General features: G+C 43.8%; 1 protein-coding gene across 5 annotated transcripts in view; it reads left to right on the forward strand.

Annotated features, from left to right (window-relative positions):
• AMPH (amphiphysin) overlaps positions 1-22895 on the forward strand; it is a 335044-nt gene that overhangs the window by 282781 nt on the left and 29368 nt on the right. For 2 of the 5 annotated variants that reach the window (XM_073630487.1, XM_073630488.1), the window contains 4 exons: positions 1313-1369; positions 8649-8705; positions 17202-17321; positions 21705-21791. In XM_073630487.1, coding sequence (XP_073486588.1) covers positions 1313-1369; positions 8649-8705; positions 17202-17321; positions 21705-21791 — 321 coding nt within the window. The remainder of the gene's footprint in view (positions 1-1312; positions 1370-8648; positions 8706-17201; positions 17322-21704; positions 21792-22895) is intronic. The other 3 variants (XM_073630489.1, XM_073630492.1, XM_073630491.1) reach the window with 2 other exon arrangements.

The following is a 22895-nucleotide window of genomic DNA, read 5'->3' on the forward strand; positions in this document are numbered from 1 at the left end:
GAGGAGAGCCAATAACCAGCAAATCCACACAGGGAACATTAACACTGATAATCAGGGCATGGATCATTAGTGTCCTGATTTTTAATGCAGCCCCAACAGTGCCCACCAGTGCTGCCTGTCAGTGCCATCTATCAGTGCTGCCTATCAGTGCCCATCAGTGCTGCCTATCAGTGCCATTGATCAGTGCTGCTGATCAGTGGCCATCAGTGCTGCATATCAGTGCAGCCTCATCAGTACCTCCTCATCAGTGTCGCCTCATCAGTGTCACCTCATCAGTGCTGCCTCATCAGTATCCATCAGTGCAGCCTATAGCGCCCATCAGTGCAGCCTCATCAGCGCACATCAGTAAAGGAGAAAAATTACTAATAATATTTTATAACAGAAACTAAGAAAAACTTAATTTTTTCAACATTTTTGGTCTTTTTTCTTTTGTTTAGCAAAGGATAAAAAACAGTGTCAATTAAATACCACCAAAAGAAATCTCTATCTGTCTCAAAAGATGATAAAAATTTGGTTTGGGTGCAGTGTTGCATGATCGCGCAATTGTCATTCAAAGTGCGACAGTGCTGAAAGCTGAAAATTGTTCTGGGCAGGAAGGGGTTGAAAGTGCCCAGTGGCTATTCTTTACACAGAATTTGAATCGGGTGATCATTTTTCCACCGATCCAAATTCAAATCGTTCCAAAAATTTGGAATTCGTTAGAAAACTAATATGCAATATTAAACTAATTTCAACAAATTTCATTTCTATTTTATTAACCAAAAAATTGTCCCAATGTATATTCGGACCAAAACAAATTGCACAGCTGACTAAGGATCCAAATATAACATCCTTCCTTGGCATCCTATTCAGCGATATGACTGTTATTTTCAGTTCTCATTGGCTGTCCTTGTTAAAATTTACCACCATTATGGCTCATAACAGCTTATTATGCCATACAGCTTATTTACATATTCTATACATTTAAAAAGTGTAGGATGCTAAAAAATACTTTTATCTCTAAATTCAAACCTACAGGAAAAGGGTAGTTTAATATTTTTTTTCTCACTAAGTTAGATTTTATGGTAAGCATAATAGGCACTTGAATTCTCATTATAGATGTTGGTTTATTATTCTATCCAAATCTCATCAACTAGAGGAACAAATATGATAAAAAGGCAGCATCAAATGCATATAGATTTTTTTTTATAAAACTGCTGTAAATTCTTCCACCTAAGTTGCTTTATAATCTACTGCTATTATTAGATATGTTGCAATTTTATTACATTGAACCACCTAGGTTTTTTATTTCTCACATACTTTACGTTTTTAGCCTGATGCTTCCACATCTGTCTTCGACATACAGACTGAACCAACTCGTGAAGTGATGGTAAGCCTTTTTTTATATTAAAAAAAAAAACATTAGAAAAACATATGGTGCTAATATCATTAACATGCAACATGTTACTCAGGTGCAATCCTTGAAAAAGTTACATAGTTACATAGTTATTCTGGTTGAAAAAAGACACAAGTCCATCTATTTCAACCAATAAAAGGAAAAAAAGAAAAACATTTTCCTTATGATGTATAATATGAAGAAAGTATGTAGAATATGAAACAGGACTTACAACAGGAGGATTTTTCCAATGTAATGCCGATATATATATATTGTAGATGAAACAAAACTCTGTACAAGGAACTCCCTAGATCAGGGGTGTCCAAACTATGGCCCTCCAGTTGTTAAGGAACTACAACTCCCATCATGCCTAGTCATGTCTGTGAATGTCAGAGTTTTACAATGCCTCATGGGAAGTGTAGTTCCGCAACAGCTGGAGGGCCATAGTTTGGACACCCCTGCCCTAGATCAATGTTGACACAGAATCACTCAGTTAAACTTCACACACACTAGTAATTGTTTTTCGTTCAACCCAGTAGGGCTAAATGAAAAAAAAAAACTGACAGCTTGTGAGGAGCTGCTGTACTAACATTCCAACTTTAGTACAGCAATCTCCCCTGCTGTTCTTTTGTGTTCTGACACTGCCCCCCCCCCCCCCGCCAGAACACTCAAACCAATGGCTGAGAGCGCTGATCGGTCACGCCCCTTCGACAGCAGCTGGCCAAACGGCCGGCTTCTGCCAGACTGACTCCAGTACACATGGCCAAATGTCGGCGGGTTTCTATTGAACCAGCCGATGCCACCCGCCGGCCCATGTGTACTAGGATTAAGGTATAGTCCAGAATAGACATAAAACAGGGGATGACTGTATTTTAAATCTTTATATATGTATGCTTCCCCTCCTTGACTGCACATAGAAAAAATCAAGTTCAGGTAAGGCTTTAGTCCTACTGCCTTGTGTGTCTGAATTTGTTTATTGGCCACAAAAACATAAACATCAGGTAAGGTAGAAGATATAAGTTCCATATTGACATACAGGAACCATATACTTCATTACTTGAGACTGGATTTTGGAGAAAACAAAAATGGGAAACTTATATGTCACAATTGCAAAGATGGAAATAAGCAGGCATGGTACTGAATCAAACTATATGTGAAAAAAAATAAATGAGGAGGTGGGGAGGAGAGTAAAAAGAATATCCCCTGCCTTCTGGATGAGCTAAATGCTATGGATCACTAAGCTGGAGGGCTGCTGCAAAGGAGGATAGTAAAGTTTCTATGGTTTGAGGATGTGGTTGAAGAATGTGTTTTTCCTTACATTTATCTTCCTGAGTGTCCATTACTGTGTTGAAATTGCCTCCTATTAGGAGGGGAAACTGCAGGTAGGGAGCTAGGTGTGCGGTGACTACCCGGAAAAAGGTTTTGGTAGAGGATTTTGGGGCATAGACATTAGTCACTGTAAGGTCCTTGTTAGAGATAGGAAGTGAATGGTCAATGAGTTGTCGTGAGGACACAATGTCACAAAGGAGGTTTTTGTGTAATGAGGATAAGGACGCTCGCTTTGCCTTTTACAGAGGCTGAACTAAGAGTTTGGCCTACCCAGAGCTTGTGCATATGCCCGAAATCAGTCGATGGGAGATGAGTCTCCTGGAGAAGTGCAATGTCTGTTTTCAATCTCTTTAAGCGGCGGATTATCCATGCGTTTGTGGCGGGATTGGAGCCCTTTGACATTCCAGGAAATGATTTTCATTGTGTCAAAAGGGTTTGAGATTATGTCAAAGTGAGGTGCTTGTTGTTAGACAATGGACCTGCGGAGTATTTGCTAGGTCGGTGGTCAGGGATGGAGATGGGGGAGAGTGTGTGGGGGTGTGTGTAGCAAAACCTTTTTGGTGGATCCTTGCAGGGGCTACTCTGAGCCTTCGGGGCATTGATTGTTTTCCATGGGGATAGATCCTGGGGGCTGTGGAAGTATATTTGTAGATACGAGGCAGCTTCTTCCGGGTGGCTGAAATACTTTGTCTCCCCTGCCTGGTCGGTGAGTTGTAGAAAAGCCAGGTATGCTAGGGTAAATTTTAACCCCTTGAGGTGGAGGGCTGAGCAGATGGGTTGGAAAGCTTTCCTCTTGCACGATACTTCTTGCGAATAGTCGGCAAAGATGAGGAGCTTGCGCCCTTCCAGCTGAAAGGAGTTGGCGTTACGGAATGATTTTAGAATGGCAACTCTGTCTGAGTAATTTAGGTATCTTGTATCTTACAATTATCGGGCATGGGGAGCGTCAGTCATTTGATGGTGCTCCTACGTGGTGGTCTCTCTCCACTATGCAAGGTTTGGTGATGCCTAGGGCCTCAGGGATACAAGTGAAACATAACTCTGTTAGTGACCCCAAATTGTAGGCCTCTGGGAGGCCTATTATCCTTAGGCTGTTGTGTCATGAGGGGTTTCCCAGGTCATCTAGCTTCTCCATTATATATTGCTGGCTCTGAGATGCCTGGTGTACAGCCGCTTGAGAGCCCTGTGCCTCCTCCTCCAGATCTGATATGCATTGTTCCACTTCATTGAGCCTGCCTGCCTACTTTATGAGCTCCCTCCAGAGCTAATAAATCCTGGAAGTCACTGCCCTGTCCACAGCAGCAGTGATCATGGAGGAGAGCAGGGCCACCACTGCTTGGGCCATCCCGCTGTACTGCTCCTCCATGGTGGCTGGGGTCAGTTGAACAGTGTGGGCTGCATGTGAGGCAGGGTTCATGGAGGAAACTTTGGCACTCTTGGCTAGCTGGGGGCCAAGAGTTAGATTGGGCTCTGCGGCGTGTGTTAGAAAGTGGGCGGCCGTTGGTTTCCTTAACCATGACTCATCTGCTGTCAGAGGGATTGCTCACTGACAGCAGAATGTAAACTAAAGAAATGCTGGTTAAAAAAAAACAGTGTGGCGGTCCCCCCAATCCATACCAGTTCCTTGTCAGAGCATACACCCTGGCAGGCCCCACCCTGAACCATACCAGGCCACATGCCCTCAACATAGGGGGGTGCTATGGGGCAGGGGAGCTATGCCCCCCTAAAGCACCTTGTCCCCATGTTGATGGGAACAAAGACTTCTTCCCCACAACCCTGGCCGGTGGTTGTGGTCTGTGGGTAGGGGGCTTATCGGAGTTTGGAAGCCCTCTTTAACAAGGGGGCCCTCAGATCCAGGCCCTCCACCCAATGTGAATAAGTAAGGGTTACATAGAATCCCTACTCATTGACCAAAAAAGTGTCAAAAGTAAATAAAAGCACAAAGACAAAGGCTCTCGCCGTTTGACAGTTCTTAAAAAGCTAAGGGACGGGGCCATCCGGCGACGTCACTGAGTGGCCCCATGCCCGGGTGACGTCATCGACCCAGCATGCTCCAGTCGATTACATCTCAAGGGGGCGAGGTCACCCGATGTCAGGATTAAGGTTTTTTTCTCATTTTACGGGTCGGCATTAGTGGCAGGTGTGATTAATGATGGATCTACACCAGGGGGACATTTATTTCGATTTTTTAAAAAAAGGAATTGTCAAAAACTTATGATGTGTTTTTTTTTACTTTTTACACTTTTTTGGTGAATAAGTAAGCCAAACTCATTCGCATGGGGGGCTGGGATCTAGGGGCCCCCTTGTAAAAGAGGGCTTTCAGATTCTGATTAGCCCCCTGTCCACAGACCCCCACAACCACCGGCCAGGGTTGTGGGGAAGAGGCCCTTGCCCCCATCAACGTGGGGACAAGTTGCTTTTGGGGGGTGAGCTCCCCCTCTCTTGGCCTGCCGAGTTGCATGCTCGGATAAGGGTCTGGTACTGTGTGGACCATGAGGGGGAATCCCACACCCTTTAAAAAAAAAAAGGGCCTGGTATGGATTGGGGGGAGGATGTTGTTTTTTTCTGCATATTTCATTGCCGACATTCTTTTGTGTACATTCAGCTGTCAGTGGGGAACCCACTGACAGCTGATGAGTCATCGGTTGTTAACCACTTCATGACTGCACTATAGCCGAATGGCGGCTATGGTGCGGTCGCAGTTTGCTGGGAGGCCATCATATAATGTCCTCCCATGCTCTCACTTCTCGTGCACCCTATGCCATGTGCATCGGCAGTGGTCTGTGATTGGGGTAAAGAACCAATCACAGTGACACTTTACCACGTGATCAGCTGTGTCCAATTACAGCTGATTACAGTGTAAATAGCATTTGCCGGTTGTTGGCAATCCTCTCCTCACGCTGACAGCATATGAGGAGAGGAGAGCCAGTAACCGGCAAATGCACACAGGGAACATCTACACTCATAATCAGGGCACGAATCATCAGTGTCCTGATTTTTAGTGCAGCCCCAACAGTGCCCACCAGTGCTGCCAGGGGGTGGCTATCGAGGCTGGAGCCCCGAATGTGTAGCCCATAGCCCCGAGTCTCAGCGGGTGTGGAGGAGAAATGAGCAGGCGGGTCGCGGCTGTGGCGGGCGGCATTGGAGGTGGAGGAGAGATGAGCAGGCATGTACTGGCACTGAGCCATCGGACTGCCACCCCCCTCTGCTCCTCTGACTTCGCGCCCCCCCAGCGCTCACCTCTTCTCCCTGCTTAGTTATGCAGCATGGCTGCATACAGACACGATCCTTAGGAGTGGACACTGAGAAAGCTCATCGTACGACTACGATCCAGAAGACATGCAGCTGCACACAGCTGTGACATGACCTTCCTCAGCACTCGTTCTCTTGTTCTTTCCTTCCCCCGCTCTCCATCCTTCTGCTGCCGTGAAGAATCTAGATGAGAGCGGGGGAAGGAAAGAACAAGAGAACGAGTGCCGCAGAAGTTTATGTCACAGCTGTGTGTGGCTGCATGTCTTCTGGATCGTATGATGAGCTTCTCAGTGTCCACTCCTAAGGATCATGTCTGTTTGCCTGTCTGTGCACTGTCATGTCTGTATGCAGCGCTGCATATCTAAGCAGGGAGAGGAGGTGAGCGCTGGGGGGGTAGAGGAGCACGGGGACCAGAGCAGCGCGGGGGACCAGCAGAGCACATGTGGGACCAAAACAGCATACGGGGGATCAGCGGAACATTCAGGGGACCAGCGCAGCACACAGCACATGGGGGACCAGCACAGCACGTGGGGGACCAGAGCAGCACGTGGGGGACCAGCTCAGCACGCGGGGGACCAGCTCAGCACGCGGGGGACCAGAGCAGCACGCGGGGGACCAGCTCAGCACGCGGGGACCAGAGCAGCATGCGGGGGACCAGAGCAGAACACGGGGGGCCAGCGCAGCACGTGGGGGACCAGAGCAGCACGCAGGGGACCAGAGCAGCACGTGGGGGACCAGAGCAGCACATGGGGGACCAGCGCAGCATGCAGGGGACCAGCGCAGCATGCGGGGGACCAGAGCAGCACGCGGGGGACCAGGGGAGCACAGGGAGACCACAGGAGCAAGGGGGACCAGAAGATCAGGAGAGGAATGCAGAAGCATGTGGGGGTACAGAGAAGCAGAGGGGGACCAGAGAAACACGAGGGTACAGAGGAGCATGGGGGGAACAGAGGAGCAGGAGAGGAACGCATAAGCATGTGGGGGAACAGAAAAGCAGGGGGAGGACCAGAGGAGCATGGGGGGACAGAGGAGCATGGGAGGGACCAGAAGGAGCACGGGGGAGGGGACAGACAGCTGACTCAACAGCTATGGCCAGAGAGTTCTCACTTCTGCCTAGACTTCTTGTCCCATTACGGGGAGGGCACCGAACTGATTCCTTGCCCCGGGTGAAATAATGTCTAGCTTCCCCACTGGTACTGCCTATAAGAGTACCAGTACCAGCCGTTATACGCTAATAAAGTAGAACAACTAATGGCTAGTGAAGGGGGGCTTGGGTGGCCATTGGGGTTGGCCGGCCGGGGGGGCGGTTTTGGCCGCCATGGTGAGACCTGTCAAAGTTGGCCGGTCTGGATGAAGTCCAGGGCCAAATTTTTGTCCCAGTCCAGCCCTGGAGACGAGCGGGCAGATGAGCAGAGATGACATCATCTCTCTCCGCCCGCCCATCACCACTCTTCCGCCCTCACAGCCGGGACTTCAACGTGGGAGCGATGTGCGGGTGACGTCATCTCTCACTGCCTGCCACACATCAGGGCTCTTCTGTCCTCACAGCGCGGGCCTTTTAAATGTCGGAGGTGCAGCGGGGAGCAGAGAGATTACATCATCTCTCACTGCCCACCCCGCATCTCCGCTCTCCTGCCCTCACTAAATGGGCCAGTGCTGCCAGCCTGCCACCAATGCAGTGAGAATGCACATTTTGTGGCACTGGCTGGCATGGCAAGTGACAATCTGCTAATGGTGGCAAGTGACGTGGCAAGTGACAATCTGCTAATGGTGGCAAGTGACGTGGCATATGACAATCTGCAAATGGTGGCAGGTGATGTGGCAAGTGACAATCTGCAAATGGTGGCAAGTGACGTGGCAAGTGACAATCTGCAAATGGTGGCAAGTGACGTGACAATCTGCAAATGGTGGCAAGTGACAATCTGCAAATGGAGGCAGTTGACGTGGTAAGTGACAATCTGCTAATGGTGGCAAATGACAGTCTGCAAATGGTGGCAAGTGACGTGGCAAGTGACAATCTGCTAATGGTGGCAGGTGATGTGGCAAGTGACAATCTGCAAATGGTGGCAGGTGACGTGGCAAGTGACAATCTGCAAATGGTGGCAAGTGACGTGGCAAGTGTCAATCTGCTGATGGTGGCAGGTGACCTGGCAAGTGAAAAAAAAATTGCTTACCACCGGCGTGCCCCCCCCCCCAGGTTGGTGACCGCTGCTATCGGCTCTAGCCCCAGATCTTTTGCAGACCTAGCAACGCCCCTGCTGTATACATTTAAAAAGTGTAGGATGCTAAAAATACTTTTATCTCTAAATGATGTTTAACAACAGCTAAATTATTGCTGTTTATTAACCATTTTCCAGTTTGTTTGTGTGGAATTACACTAATCCATAAATCCAAACCTACAAGAAATGGTAGTTTAATAATTTTTTTCTCACAAAGTTAGATTTTATGGTAAGGATAATAGGTACCTGAATTCTCATTATAGAGGTTTATTATTCTATCCATATCGCATCAACTAGAGGGATAAATATGATAAAAAGGCAGCATTAAATGCATACAGATTTTTATTTTTAATTCTGCTGTAAATTCTGCCACCTAAGTTGCCTTATAATCTACTGCTATTATCAGATATATTGAAATTTTATTACATTGAACCACTTAGATTTTTTATTACTTACATACTTTACATTTTTAGCCTGATGCTTCCACATCTGTCTTTGACGTACAGACTGAACCAACTCGTGAAGTGATGGTAAGCCTTTTGTTACATTAAAAAAAAATATTTAGAAAAACATATGGTGCTTATATCATTAACATGCAAAATGTTACTCAGGTGCAATCCTTGAAAAAGTTACATAGTTACCTAGTTAGTCTGGTTGAAAAAAGACTCAAGTCCATCTAGTTAAAGCCAAAAAAGGAAAAAAACTAAACAAATATCCTTAGTAAAGTAGAAAGTATGTAGAATATGAAGCAGGCAGTAAGTACACACAACAGTGCCGACGACTTAATTTTTTTGTAACCTCCCCAGTCATATCCCTTCCATCCTTGCTGATGAAGCTTTGTGAGTATAGGAAAATATCAGAATTTTAAAGTAAATTACGGGAAATTGGAAGCATTGGGGATAGAAATATACACGCCCCTTCTACAGTTGGTAACCACACAATTTGATTTTAGATGGACTAATTCGTATATAAGTTATCTACGGACGAAAATATCGAAGAATTTAAATTCGTTATTTGAGCTTAATTACATACCGATGGCTAGACAGATTAAACTTGATCTCCTGAAATGGGACAAAGAGATTTTTACATGGTTTGGGAGAACAAATATTATTAAGATGAATGTGATGCCAAGACTTCTGTATTTAATACAGACTCTGCCAATTAAGATTCCGCCAAGCTTTTTAAGAGATCTCAGATCAAGATTTTTGAAGTTTATTTGGGCCGGGAAGCCAGCAAGAGTACTCAGAACTATATTATCACTTCCCAAAGGAAAAGAGGGATAGGGTTTCCAGATCCAATAATATACCAGGATGCCTTACATTTAGCCAGAGTGATGGAGTGGTGTGGGCATAAAAATAAGAAGCCCTGGATACAGATAGAACAGGCATCGCTAGATATTCCATTGGAAGGTCTAGTGTGGATACCAGAAGCTGAGGTGCCAGCTGAAGTGAGGAAACATCCAACAATAGGCGCTACATTGCAGATGATTAAAAAGATTTAAAAAAAAAACTCCTATCTCGACAAATCATAGTCCAATGCTCCCCATTCTGGGTACACCGGCGTTTCAGCCAGGAATGATGGACTCTAGGTTAGAGCAATACGACGCAGAGGTTTTAGCAGGATCATTCACTTCTCAGTGGATAATCGTTTAATGTCAAAAAAAGAGATTGAAAGAGAAATACAACCTGAATTAGATTTTTTTTAGAATGATGCAGCTAGAAGCCTTTATCAAATCTAAATCAAATATATACGCAGAAGTATGAGCATTGACTGTGTTTGAGGATATATGTTTGAATGGAGAAACAATGAGACACTCGCTGTCTTATTTTTATACTATATTGACTATAGTAGAGACATCTCAGGAACTTACTTTCCTTCAAGCATGGGAGAGAGATCTGGAGACGTCATTCTCCCAAGAACAGAAAGGCAGGATTTTGCTATTTAATCAAAAGGCACCAGTAGCAAGTAGATATCAGGAGGGGTTTTACAAAATCCTTACCAGATGGTATAGAACACTGAATGTACTACATCGGATTTACCCCCAAGTATCCGATGTCTGTTGGAGATATCACGAAGAAGAGGGTACAATTTTACATATTTTTTGGTAATGTACAAGAATTAGAGAGTTCTGGGAAATGGTTGCAGAAACTATTAAAATAAATCTCCTTTGGAGATAGACCGGCAACTTTTTTGCTGCTAGGTATCCCTATATCAGTGGAAAAATTCAAAAGTTCACTGCTGAGACATCTTTTAACGGCAGCTAGGGCATGTATCCCTGTTCTGTGGAAAAAAGACAACCCTCCAACTAGGGCACAATGGCTGGCTAGAATTGCAGAAATCCAACAAATGGAAAATCTTACTTTGGCAATGAAAGATCAAGATGAGAGATATCGGACAACATGGGCCCCGTATTTGGTGTACAGGGAGAGATTAGAATGCTATAAAAAATCAGTTAATGAGAATAGAGTATCGAGGTGTCTGGTAGAGAGGAGAGGAGAGGGGAGAGGTAGGAAGGGGAGGTTAAATCTTTTAACCTCCCTTATTATCACTTCTTTTTTTGGGTTAGGGAGGGGGATTATAATGTTTGATAGGGGAGTGGGTTTAAAGTAGAAAAAGGGAATTCACAAGGAATTATAGAGCCAATCAAAGATAATACAAGACATACAGATGGATAGAATTACTTAAGATGTATTAAGAAGACACTGTGTGATTGTAATGAATTGTACTGTGAAACCTATAAAAAAATAAAGAATTTATAAAAAAAAAAAAGTACACACAACAGGAGGAATTTTCCAACGCAATGCCAATATATATATATATTGTAGATAAAACTAAACTCTGCACAAGGAACTCTCTAAATCAATGTTGGCACAGAATGACTCAGTTAATACACTAGTAATTGTTTTTCGTTCAACCCAGTAGGGCTGAACGAAAAAAACTGACAGCTCAGGAGGAGTTGCTGTACTAACATTCCAACTTTAGTACAGCGATCTCCCCTGCTGTTCTATTGTATTCTGACACTGAACACCCCCCCCCCACCAGAACACTCAAGCCAATGGCTGAGCACTGATTGGTCATGCCCCTTCCACAGAAGCTGGCCAAACTGCCGGCTTCTGTCGGACTGACTCCAGTACACTTGGCTGAATGTCGGTGGGTTTCTATTGAACCACCCGATGCCACCCGACACACGCCGATGCCCCCCGACACACGCCAGCCCGTGTGTAAATACACATAAAACAGGGGATGACTGTATTTTTAATCTTTATATAAGTATGCTCCCCCTCCCTGACTATACGGAGAAAAAAAATCAAGTTCAGGTAAAGCTTTAGTCCTACTAACTTGTGTGTCTGAATTTGTTTATTGGCCACAAAAACATAAACATCAGGTAAGGTAAAAGGTATAAGTTCTGTATTGACATAACCATATACTTCATTACTTGAGACTGGATTTTGGAGAAAACAAAAATGGGAAACTTAGATGCACAATTGCAAAGATGGAAATAAGCAGGCAAGAACTCAGGAGATGGTACTGAATCCTAAACAATATGTGAAAAAAATAAATGAAATAACAGATTGTAGACATACAGTATGAATATTGTCACCAGGAATGAAAATAAAGGAAATTCCAAATTTTGGGTTATTGCCAGAACAGGTATAGGGGTGAAATCTTCCAATGTGGACATTTGTTCAGGTAGTAACTAAGAACTGTAAGCCTCTAAAGTATATAATTAAATGAGCATATAAGGGAGGAGTACCATCCCCTTTTATATTAATAAAGAAAAAAATGGTCACCAGAGAAAATTGACTATCTCGGTATCTCCTATAGACTTCATAGAAAGTAGTTTAAAACATATAGTGATATTTTATTGATACAAATGCTAAAAGTTCATATATCCAGATATAGTAATAAAGAAACATACATCTCATATTCACAAGAGGGAATTTCACATATAAACACATATCACACTTGTAATGTGACACCCTAGCTGGTACATACACTGAGCAAAATTATAAAAGCAACACTTTTGTGTTTGCCCCTATTTATCATGAGCTGAACTCAAAGATCTACGACTTTTTCTATGTACACAAAAGGCCTATTTCTCTCAAATATTGTTCACAAATCTGTCTAAATCTGTGTTAGTGAGCACTTCTCCTTGCCGAGATAATCCGTCCACCTCACAGGTGTGGACTATCAAGATGCTGATTAAACAGCATGATTATTGCACAGGTGTGCCTTAGGCTGGCCACATTAAAAGGCCACTCTAAAATGTGCAGTTTTATCACACAGCACAATGCCACAGATGTTGCAAGTTTTGAGGGAGAGTGCAATTGGCATGCTGACTGCAGGAATGTCCACCAAAGCTGTTGCCCTTGAATTGAATGTGCATTTCTCCACGATAAGCCACCTCCAAAGGTGTTTCAGAGAATTTGGCAGTACATCCAACCTGCCTCACAACTGTAGACCACGTGTAACCACACCAGCCCAGGACCTCCAAATCCAGCATCTTCACCTTCAAGATCGTCTGAGACCAGCCACCCGGACAGCTGCTGCAATCGGTTTGCATAACCAAAGAATTTCTGCACAAACTGTCAGAAACTGTCTCAGGGAAGCTCATCTGCATGCTCGTTGTCCCCTTCGGGGTCTCAACCTGACTGCAGTTTGTCGGCGTAACCGACTTGAGTGGGCAAATGCTCACATTCGATGGCTTCTGGCAATTTGGAGAGGTGTTCTCTTCACGGAATGAATCCCGGTTTTCACTGTACAGGACAGATGGCAGACAGTGTGTATGGCGTCCTTTGGGTGAGCAGATGGCTGATGTCAACACTGTGGATCGAGTGGCCCATGGTGGTGGTGGGGTTATGGTATGGGAGGGCGTATGTTATGGACAATGAACACAGGTGCATTTTATTGATGGCATTTTGAATGCACAGAGATACCGTGATGAGATCCTGAGGCCCATTGTTGTGCCATTCATCGATGACCATCACCTCATGTTGCAGCATGATAATGCACGGCCCCATGATGCAAGGATCTGTACACAATTCCTGTAAGCTGAAAACATCCTTGCATGGCCAGCATACTCACCAGACATGTCACCAACTGAGCATGTTTGGTATGCTCTGGATCGGCGTAAACGACAGCGTCTTCTAGTTCCTGCCAATTACCAGCAACTTTGCACATTGAAGAGGATTGGAGCAACATTACACAGGCCACAATCAACAACCTGATCAACTCTATGCGAAGGAGATGTGCTGTGCTGCATGAGGCAAATGGTGGTAAAACCAGATACTGACTGGTTTTCGAACCCCCCCCCGTCCCAATACAGTAAAACTGCACATTTTAGAGTGGCCTTTTGTTTTGGCCAGCCCAAGGCACACCTGTGCAATAATCATGCTGTCTAATCAGCATCTTGATATGCCACACCTGTGAGGTGGATGGATTATCTGGGCAAAGAAGAAGTGCTCACTAACACAGATTTAGACAGATTTGTGAACAATATTCGAGAGAAATAGGCCTTTTGTGTACATTGAAAAAGTCATTGATCTTTGAGTTCAGCTCATGATAAATAGGGGCAAACACAAAAATGTTGCGTTTATAATTTTGCTCAGTGTAGAATCCAGGGTTTATATCACATTAGTCCTCGTGGAGTGTCTGTTATCGTTCAGGAGGAACTTTTTCAAAACATCACCTGTAACGAAAGACAGCAGTGACCCAAGCCAACTACTAAATATGATATATAATAAAAAGCCTGGTATAAACGTTATGTACACATGATACAAACATCATATTGCAGGGGAAGCCACAAGCATGCCTACCAACAAGAGCCAGTGTCTGCGAGGGGCCAAGGCACTGGTGCTATAGCACCAGTACATCTCCCCCACAGCAGACACGGAGGGCAAACAGGCGCAAAGAGCACCACCAGATACCTGGTGTACTACAGAGCACGCTAGGAACAAAATGTATATACAGTGGAATCTCGGATTACGAGCATATTCCGTTCCAGGAGTATGCTCGCAATCCAAAGTACTCGCATATCAAAGCGAGTTTTCACATTGAAGTCAATGAAAACTAAAATAATTCGTTCTGCATTGACTTCAATGGGATGCAATACCGCATGTGGCCAGAGTTGGGGGGTCGCCGTAGAGCCTCGGAAATGGCTGAAAAGGCCCGAGGACACTTTGGCTGACCTCGGCAAACCTCAGAAAGACTTCCTACCCGTTGATTTGCCGAGGTCAGCCATGCTGTACTCGGGCCTTTCCGTGCATTTCCGATCGTGATGTTGGGCTCTGCTCGGCTCCGGCGCCCCCCACCTCAGGCTGAAAGCGGTATTGCACACCACTTTGGCCTGAATCGCGCTCGTTTTGCAAGAACACACGCAAACCGAGTTATGATTTTTAAAAATACAGTGCTTGCTTGAAACGCGTTACTCGTAATCCGAGGTTCCACTGTACTCAATAAAAAAACCATGAAAAGAAGGGGAAAAAAGAGGAAAAGGTATCAGACAGGTATCTGAAGCCTTTTCCTTTTTCTTCCCCTTCTTTTCATGGATTTTACAGCACATTTCTCTATTTCGTTGAGTTCATGTCCATAGATTGGTTTGTTTACCGAATATAGAAATGGTTCCTGTGCTTTGGGTAACATTTAAAATTTTGTGAGGTATGGTTAACATATGTATTTTAGTTATACTGATCCTAATTAGGGATGAGCCCAACACCCCCCGGTACGACTCGTACAAGAAACTGCGAACAGGCAAAAAATTTGTGCAAACATGCAAACGCCGTTAAAGTCTATGGGACATGAACATGGAAAATCAAAAGTGCTCCTGTATCAATGCAAAAAAAAGTTTTAAAAATGGCCGTTTTTAGGAGCAGTAATTTTAATAATGCTTAACGCTAAACAAAAAAATGAGATATTCCTTTAAATATCGTGCCTGGGGGTGTCCTTAGTCTGCCTGTAAAGTAGCGCATCGTTCCCATGTTTATAACATTACCACAGCAAAATTACATTTCTAAAGGAAAACAATTAATTTAAAACTGCTTGGGGCTGTAATGTATTGTCGGATCCCGGCAATATGCATACAAATTTTTGAAAAAAATGGCATGGGTCCCCCCAGTCCATTACCTGGCGCCCTTTGGGTCTGGCATGAATATTAGGGGGAGCCCCGCAAAAAAAAAAAACCTGTCCCACTATGTCCATTCTTCTTCGATCACAGCGTCCGACGACCCGAGAAAAAAAAAAAAAGAATGAAAAACTCTGCCTTGATGGGAGGCTCCCGCCGACTGCAGGTTTGACAGCTGTTATATAGCTGAGGAGGGGGCCACCCGGTGATGTAAACAGGTGAGCCCGCCCCCTTCTGACTTCATGTGATGTCACGTAATATCAGAGTGGGCAGGGTCACCCATTTATGGCACCGGGTGGCCCTGCCCTCAGCTAAAAAACAGCTGTTTAAGCTAAAATCCTGTAGTCAGCGGGACGCCTCCCATGGAGACAGAGTTTTTCCATTTTTTTCTTTTTTTCTCGGTCTGTCGGATGCTGTGATTGAAGATGATGACATCACGGGACACTTTTTTTTATTAATAAAGGACTTATTGTCCTATATTGTCTGTCTTCTGTTTTACCATTTTGACACTTTTTGGTGAATGTGTACTCGATATCCATTCACATGGGGGGGCGCGATCTGGGGGTCCCCTTGTTAAAGGGGGCTTCCAGATTCCGTTAAGCCCCCCACCCGCAGACCCCCACAACCACCAGGCAAGGGTTGTGGGGATGAGGCCCTTGTCCCCCTCAACATGGGGACAAGTTGTTTTGGGGAACCCCAAAACACCCTTCCCATGCTGAGGGCATGTGGCCTGGTACAGTTCAGGAGGGGGGGCGCTCTCTCGTCCTGCCCCTTTTCCTGCAGCCTGTCAGGTAGCGTGCTCAGATAAGGGTCTGGTATGGACTTTGGGGGGGACACCTACACCATTTTTTTTTTAAACTTTGGCTTGGGGTTTCCCTTAAAATCCATACCAGACCTGAAGGGCCTGGTATGGATTTTGGGGGACCCCCACAATTTTTTTTCTAATTTTGGTGCAGGGTTCCCCTTAATATTCATACCAGACCCAAAGGGCCTGGTAATGGACTGAGGTGAGAACCCATGCCGTTTTTTAAAATGAGTTGTATGTATAATGCCAGAATCCAACAATACATTACAGCCGTGAGCAGTTTTAAATGACATTTTTTCCTTTACAGATATGATTTTGCTGCTCTCATTCATAAAACTATAGGGGTTATTTACTAAAACTGCAGAGTGCAAAATCTAGTGCAGCTCTGCAAAGAAACCAATCAGCTTCCAGGTTTGTTTGCCAAAGCTTAATTGAACAAGCTGAAGTTGGAAGCTGATTGGCTACCATTCACAGCTGCACTAGATTCTGAGTGCACCACTTTTAGTAAATCTCCCCCTATGTACAGCCGCTATGTAAGCAGCCTTACATAGTGTGGGGTGTGGACTCATCCCCCTGGGCCATGACTGGCCAAAGGCACCCTCCCTTTGGCCAATCATGTCTCTCACAGCAGAGCGCGCTGTGATTGGCCAAAGCATGCAGGTCAAGTGCATGCTTTGGCCAATTAGCAGCCGTCAATACACTGCAATCTCATTATGGTGCATTCCGCAGGCGCTCGAATTAACCGCAGACGCTCCATAGTGTTCGTTATTCGGAACGGGCGAACACCTGATGTTCAAGTCGAGCTTACATTCAACTCGAACATCAGACTCATCCCTAACCCTAATGCTTCTTTACTTACTTGTCATTTATCTTTTTTGTGCATGACCTTGCTTACACAGTAAGATATAACAGGAGTTGAAGTGATTTTTTCATTAACTTAACAATTGTAGAAAATCTTTGAAAAGCAGCATCAGAGTCATTTAAGCTGGAATCGCCATCTACATTCAGGGAATGTTTACAGCATATATTGCAAATAAAAAGGTTATTTTATTAATAAAATCTAACTTGGTTAGCAAATATTTTGCATTGCGGCAAATCAAGGTGGAGTCTGATGTAGCTGCCCCCAGTGAAACCAGTGCTGAGGAGACACAGCCTGCCCCTGATGTTCCTGATGAAAGCGCTAAAGTTGAGGAGCAAAATGAGCTAGCAGAGAAGACAGCGGTGAGTTTGCAGAAACATTAGCTCATATGCTCCATCAACTCATGTACTCCATTCTGTCACATGCCATAATGCTTATATCTCTTGACTGCATCTCCTTAGACTAATGTCATTAGGTGTTGAACAGGATTTCTTACAATTTATTTACCTTTGCATGAAACTGAATGTTAATAAACATTTTCTATCATAAAGTAACATTAAAGTTTAATTTTATTATTTTATTTATTAAAATAATAAACATGGTCTACTTCCCTGCTCTGTGCAATGGTTTTGCACAGAGCAGCCCCCGATTCTCTTCTTCTGGGGTCTTCCCAGGCACTTCAGGCCCCTCTTCGGCGCATGCCCCCATGGAAATATGCATTTCATTAGGGCAACCGAGCCAGTTGCCCCACCCCACTCCCTCATCACAGCATTTGATTGACAGCTGCTATCAATCTGCACATCGCTGAATTGGATCGATCTCAGGTAAGAATAAGGGGGAAGGGCTGTATATAATGCATTAAGGTAAAAAAAAACCTTGAGGCTTTAGAACCACTTTAAAGTGCATCTAAACCATAACAAGATCGTAATAGCTGTTACAGTTAAAGAGGAATTTCAGGTATGGATATTTTTACACAATTACAGTTCTTGGGTCAATGTTAGCTATGTATATACTATATCTGGGTGTTCCCTCTAGATGCTGGAAATCAATGAAGCAGGCACTGCTATTACAGGGATCTCCACTATTGTATGGGTCCCGTGTCAGGTGGCTGCCTTGCTGCCTTGTGAACATAGGAAGTTGCCTGCTCAGCATGGGTGCCATTCAGAGATTGCTTTGCATTTTCTTAATGAATGCAAAGTGTTCTGTGATTGGACGAGGTGGAGCATTCTCAGATGGAGCTGGACCAATGTAAAAAATACCCATATCTGGAATTCTTCTTTAACATCTCACGGAAAGCAAAAAATAAAGTGAGCAATAATGTGGGAACAAAATCCTGAGGTATCTTTAATACTAACCAAAAAAGACAACAATTCCTTAATTTAAATATCTATATAACGTTTCTTTTTGGGTTCAAAACTTTACCCTTTGTTTTCACACTTCTAATGAAGACATCTCTATGACACACTAATGCCCCGTACACACGGTCGGACATTGATCGGACATTCCGACAACAAAATCCATGTTTTTTTTCCGACGGATGTTGACTCAAACTTGTCTTGCATACACACGGTCACACAAAGTTGTCGTAAAATCCGATCGTTCTGAACGCGGTGACGAAATACACGTACGTCGGGACTATAAACGGGGCAGGAGCCAATAGCTTTTGTCTCTTAATTTATTCTGAGCATGTGTGGCACTTTGTGCTTCGGATTTGTATACACACGATCGGAATTTCCGACAACGGATTTTGTTGTCGGAAAATTTTATAGCAAGCTCTCAAACTTTGTGTGTCGGAAATTCCGATGGAAAATGTGTGATGGAGCCCACACACGGTCGGAATTTCCGTCAACAAGGTCCTATCACACATTTTCCGTCGGAAAATCCGACCGTGTGTACAGGGTATTAGACCTTCATGACTGCCTTTTTTGAACATAGGAAGTCCAACATGATTTTGCATTTTGGGAGCCACACATAGCCCCCATCATCAGGTCTTACGAAAACATGAAATCAGCTGGTATGGATTCAGACTGTAATTTAAAATCTGAATAATAAAAACATCTTGGTAACATTCATAAGCTGGAGTGGGCTACTATAGAATTTAGCTTTATCATTTTTGTTGGGAGAAAAAATACCCTATACTGATAACCATTACTGGTTAGCACAATTTGGTTTTAAAGTGTATGTATCATGTGGGGTATCATCAGGGCTGGTGCAAGGATTTTTGACACCCTAGGCGAAACTTCATTTTTCTGCTCCCCCCCGGCTTCACCCCTGACCCCACCCCCTTTTCCCTGCCCATGTATACAACACCTTTTTAATGAAGCAGCCATCAAATGCATCCCACCAGCGCTCATCAAATGCAGCCTCACCAGGACCCCATCAAATGCAGCCTACCAGGGCCCATTAAATGCAGCCTACCAGGGCCCATTAAATGCAGCCTACCAGCGCCCATCAAATGCAGCCTCACCAGCGCCCATCAAATGCAGCCTCACCAGCGCCCATCAAATGCAGCCTCACCAGCGCCCATCAAATGTAGCCTCACCAGCACCCATCAAATGTAGACTCACCAGTACCCATCAAATGCAGCCTATCAGTGCCCATCAATGAATGTTTGCTTGCTTCCATTCATTCGGGACACAGACACAGTCCTCCGCCGTCGCCGCTGCGCCTCTGACACTATGTGCGAACAGAGCGGCGGCTGCCTGCTGATGCTGAGACTTAGTTGCTTGCTGTAGAGAGAAGAGAGTAGGAACACCAGTGGCTGGGCTCCCTAGGGAGTAGGGCGCCCTAGGCGGCTGCCTAGTTTGCCTAGTGGTAGCACCGGTCCTGGGTATCATGTGGAGCTTTAGGACAGGAAGTTCAGTGAAATCTCTCTAACAAGGCAAATACAATCAAAAATCAACTGACAAGATTTTAAACCATTACCAAAGAGGGTTGTGGCTATGTATTTTCATTTCTCAAAAGCATGCAATTTGAAATGAAAATGTGAAACAATTCTTACTTTATGAACATTCATGAAACAATAGTGAAAAGCAAGATAACTCACCCAGACTTCAAAAAGGACAAAAATTTCCTGACAAATACTGTATATAATTCAAACCTGCGAACTGTGCTTTAACACATATAATTGAATATGAATATACTTTTTCATTTACAGCAAAAGGTTGCATTAGGAATGTAAGTGAGTAAATCAAGTCATCCATATTGCACAAAGTAAAATATTTGTTTCAGGTAGGCAGTAGCATATTCTTAAAGCTCTACTGCACCTTCAGTTTAAATCAGCCAAATACATTCCAGATACATCAAAACAAAAGACATTAAATGTCTTACAGTTTTTTTTTCTTTCTAAAGCAGTCACAGTTTATGAGAAAAGCTTTTACCCTGCCAGCATGCTGTTGGGGAGCAGTGTTTTTTTTTTCAGAGGTCCAGCCAGCTCCCTAATGAGTCAGACCTATAGCTCTGCAATCAGCAAACCTTATGCTCTATGCTGATTGGACAGCTTTGGCTTTGACTCAGCTAAGTGTGTTTCTGATCTCTGCAAAGAGATCACTGCTTCCCCATGAAGAGCAAAGGTCCCTATCTACAGCATGCTGGGAGGAGACACGTTTTTCTACTTAGGCTGTGGCTGATTGTTAATCACTTGACTTCTGGAGGGTTTTACCTCTTCATGACCAGGGCATTTTTTGCTATTCAGCATTGTGCTACTTTAACTGGCAAATTAAATGTATGTAATTTTTTCACACTAATAAAGCTTCCTTATGGTGGTATCTGATCACCACTTTTTTATTTTTTATTCCATAAATGAAAAAAATACCAAACATTTTGAAAAAATACCCTATATTTTCTACTTTCTGTTATAAAACATATCCAATAACATATCCAATAAAATCAAATGTCTTTATAAATGTAGGCAGAAATATATTCTATGGTTTTGGTAAAAACCAAACTGTATTTTTGGAGACATTATACATCAAGATACTGATCCATACAGACACTATACTAGAATTGGCGGTGACCAGCAATTTATAGTGAGACTGTGATGGTGTGGTGGGCAATCTGCCACTACCAGACACTGGCTGGGATGGTCACTAACTGACTAACTAGTAACTACTGTTGTTGCTAGTGACACTAATACAGTGATGAGTGATAATTCTATACACTGTACTAATGACGCTGGCTGGGAAGGGGTTAACATCAAGGGGCAATCAAGGGGTTAATTGTGTGCCTATCAAGTGTAATGTGTGCTGCTTTTTCTAACAGATATGGCTGCTTTTTCTCCCCGAACTCAGAGATGATTTCAGGGAGAAAAAACAGACAAATCGCTGTCTGTGTACATAGTTCTGTGTGTTTGTTAACACTGAACTCTGTGGTATGATTGGCCATAGCTGATCAGCAGGTTTCAGCCAAAATCATTGGCTGAACTCTGCTAAAGAACTTTTGCTGTGTCCAATCACAGCACGGGTCAGCAGGGGGCGTGCACACATGTGCTGCAAACATGGTACATCGCGGTGCCTGGCTTTTCCACCTGCTCGCAGTATATCTGCAAATAGTCAAAGAAAATAACCTGTAAGACTTTGAGCATCTTTTGTTTTGAGGCATCAGGATTGAATTTAACTAATTTAATCTGAAAGTTCAATTAGGTTTCAAACAGCATCAATAAATATATCATCAATAAATCCATCCTTCATCTCATAATCATTTTCATACAAGTCTAACATCCTATAAAATGACATTATCTGACATAGTTATTACACTGTATCCTGCCTGTAAAGGAAAATATTGAACCTGAAGAAACCAAGACAGCTGAAGAAGCTGAGAAAGAGGGTAGCAAGGTAGGTGACTGCCCTGTTTATTGAGCATCCAGATGGATTCATATTCTCTCGTATTTAGTTTGAATATACGTTTTTTTGTTCACTATTTTGAGTTAAATACAACATATATTTTAATACTTTTAATTCCATTTATCTGTGCATATTGCTCTGTTATACAAATTACTACTTCTAGATGTCATAACCAAATAAATGTAAGAATGCATTTACAAGAAAGCTTTTTTATTCTTTAAACATCTTTTTCAGTTTAAAGGTAGAGATAACTCTTAGTAGAGTAGAAATCAAAGAAATGTATTAACTAGGGTTGTCTCGATACCACTTTTTTAGGACCGAGTACAAGTACAGATACTTTTTTTCAAGTACTCACCGATACCGATTACCAATACTTTTTTTTAATGTCACGTAACAGTGTTTTTTTTTTTTTTTTCTTTAACAATGCTTTCTTTTTTTCTTTTTTTTAGGGCGGGGGGTGAACGGTGTCTGTGTGTTTTTTTTATTTACATTTCTATTATTTTTTACAACAATATTTTTTTAATATTTATTGCAATATGTGTGTGTGTTTTTTTTTTAATCAGCCCTGTTGGGGGGCTTTGGTGAAATATCAGGGGTCTTAACAGACCCCTGATATCTCCTCCTTGAGACAGAGAAAGAGACCAAGGATAGAGATTGCCCAGTCCCTTTCTCTGCAGCCTCAGCTGCACTGAGAATGAATGGAGAGAAGACAGCGGCTCCTCTCCATTCATAAACTGAGACATCGTAATCACAGGAGGTTACAATGTTTCAGTTATGTGAATGGACAGAGTCAGCTGACTCTGTCCATTCACAAAGGAAGGAGGAGGACATGGAGAGAGACAGCACAATGGAGAGGGACAGCAGAATGGAGGGGGGCAGCAGAACGGAGAGGGACAGAGGAAGAGAGAAGGACAGCAGAATGAAGGGGGACAGAGGAAGAGAGAGGGACAGCGGAATGGAGGGGGACAGAGGAAGAGAGAGGGACAGCGGAACGGAGGGGGACAGCAGAATGGAGAGGGACAGAGGAACGGAGGGGGATAGCAGAATGGAGTGGGCCTGGAGGATGCGGTGACAGTCAGCAGTGATCGCGTGTGG

This window comes from Aquarana catesbeiana, linkage group LG05 (assembly GCF_042186555.1).
Source record: "Aquarana catesbeiana isolate 2022-GZ linkage group LG05, ASM4218655v1, whole genome shotgun sequence".
Taxonomy (NCBI): Eukaryota; Metazoa; Chordata; class Amphibia; order Anura; family Ranidae; genus Aquarana; species Aquarana catesbeiana.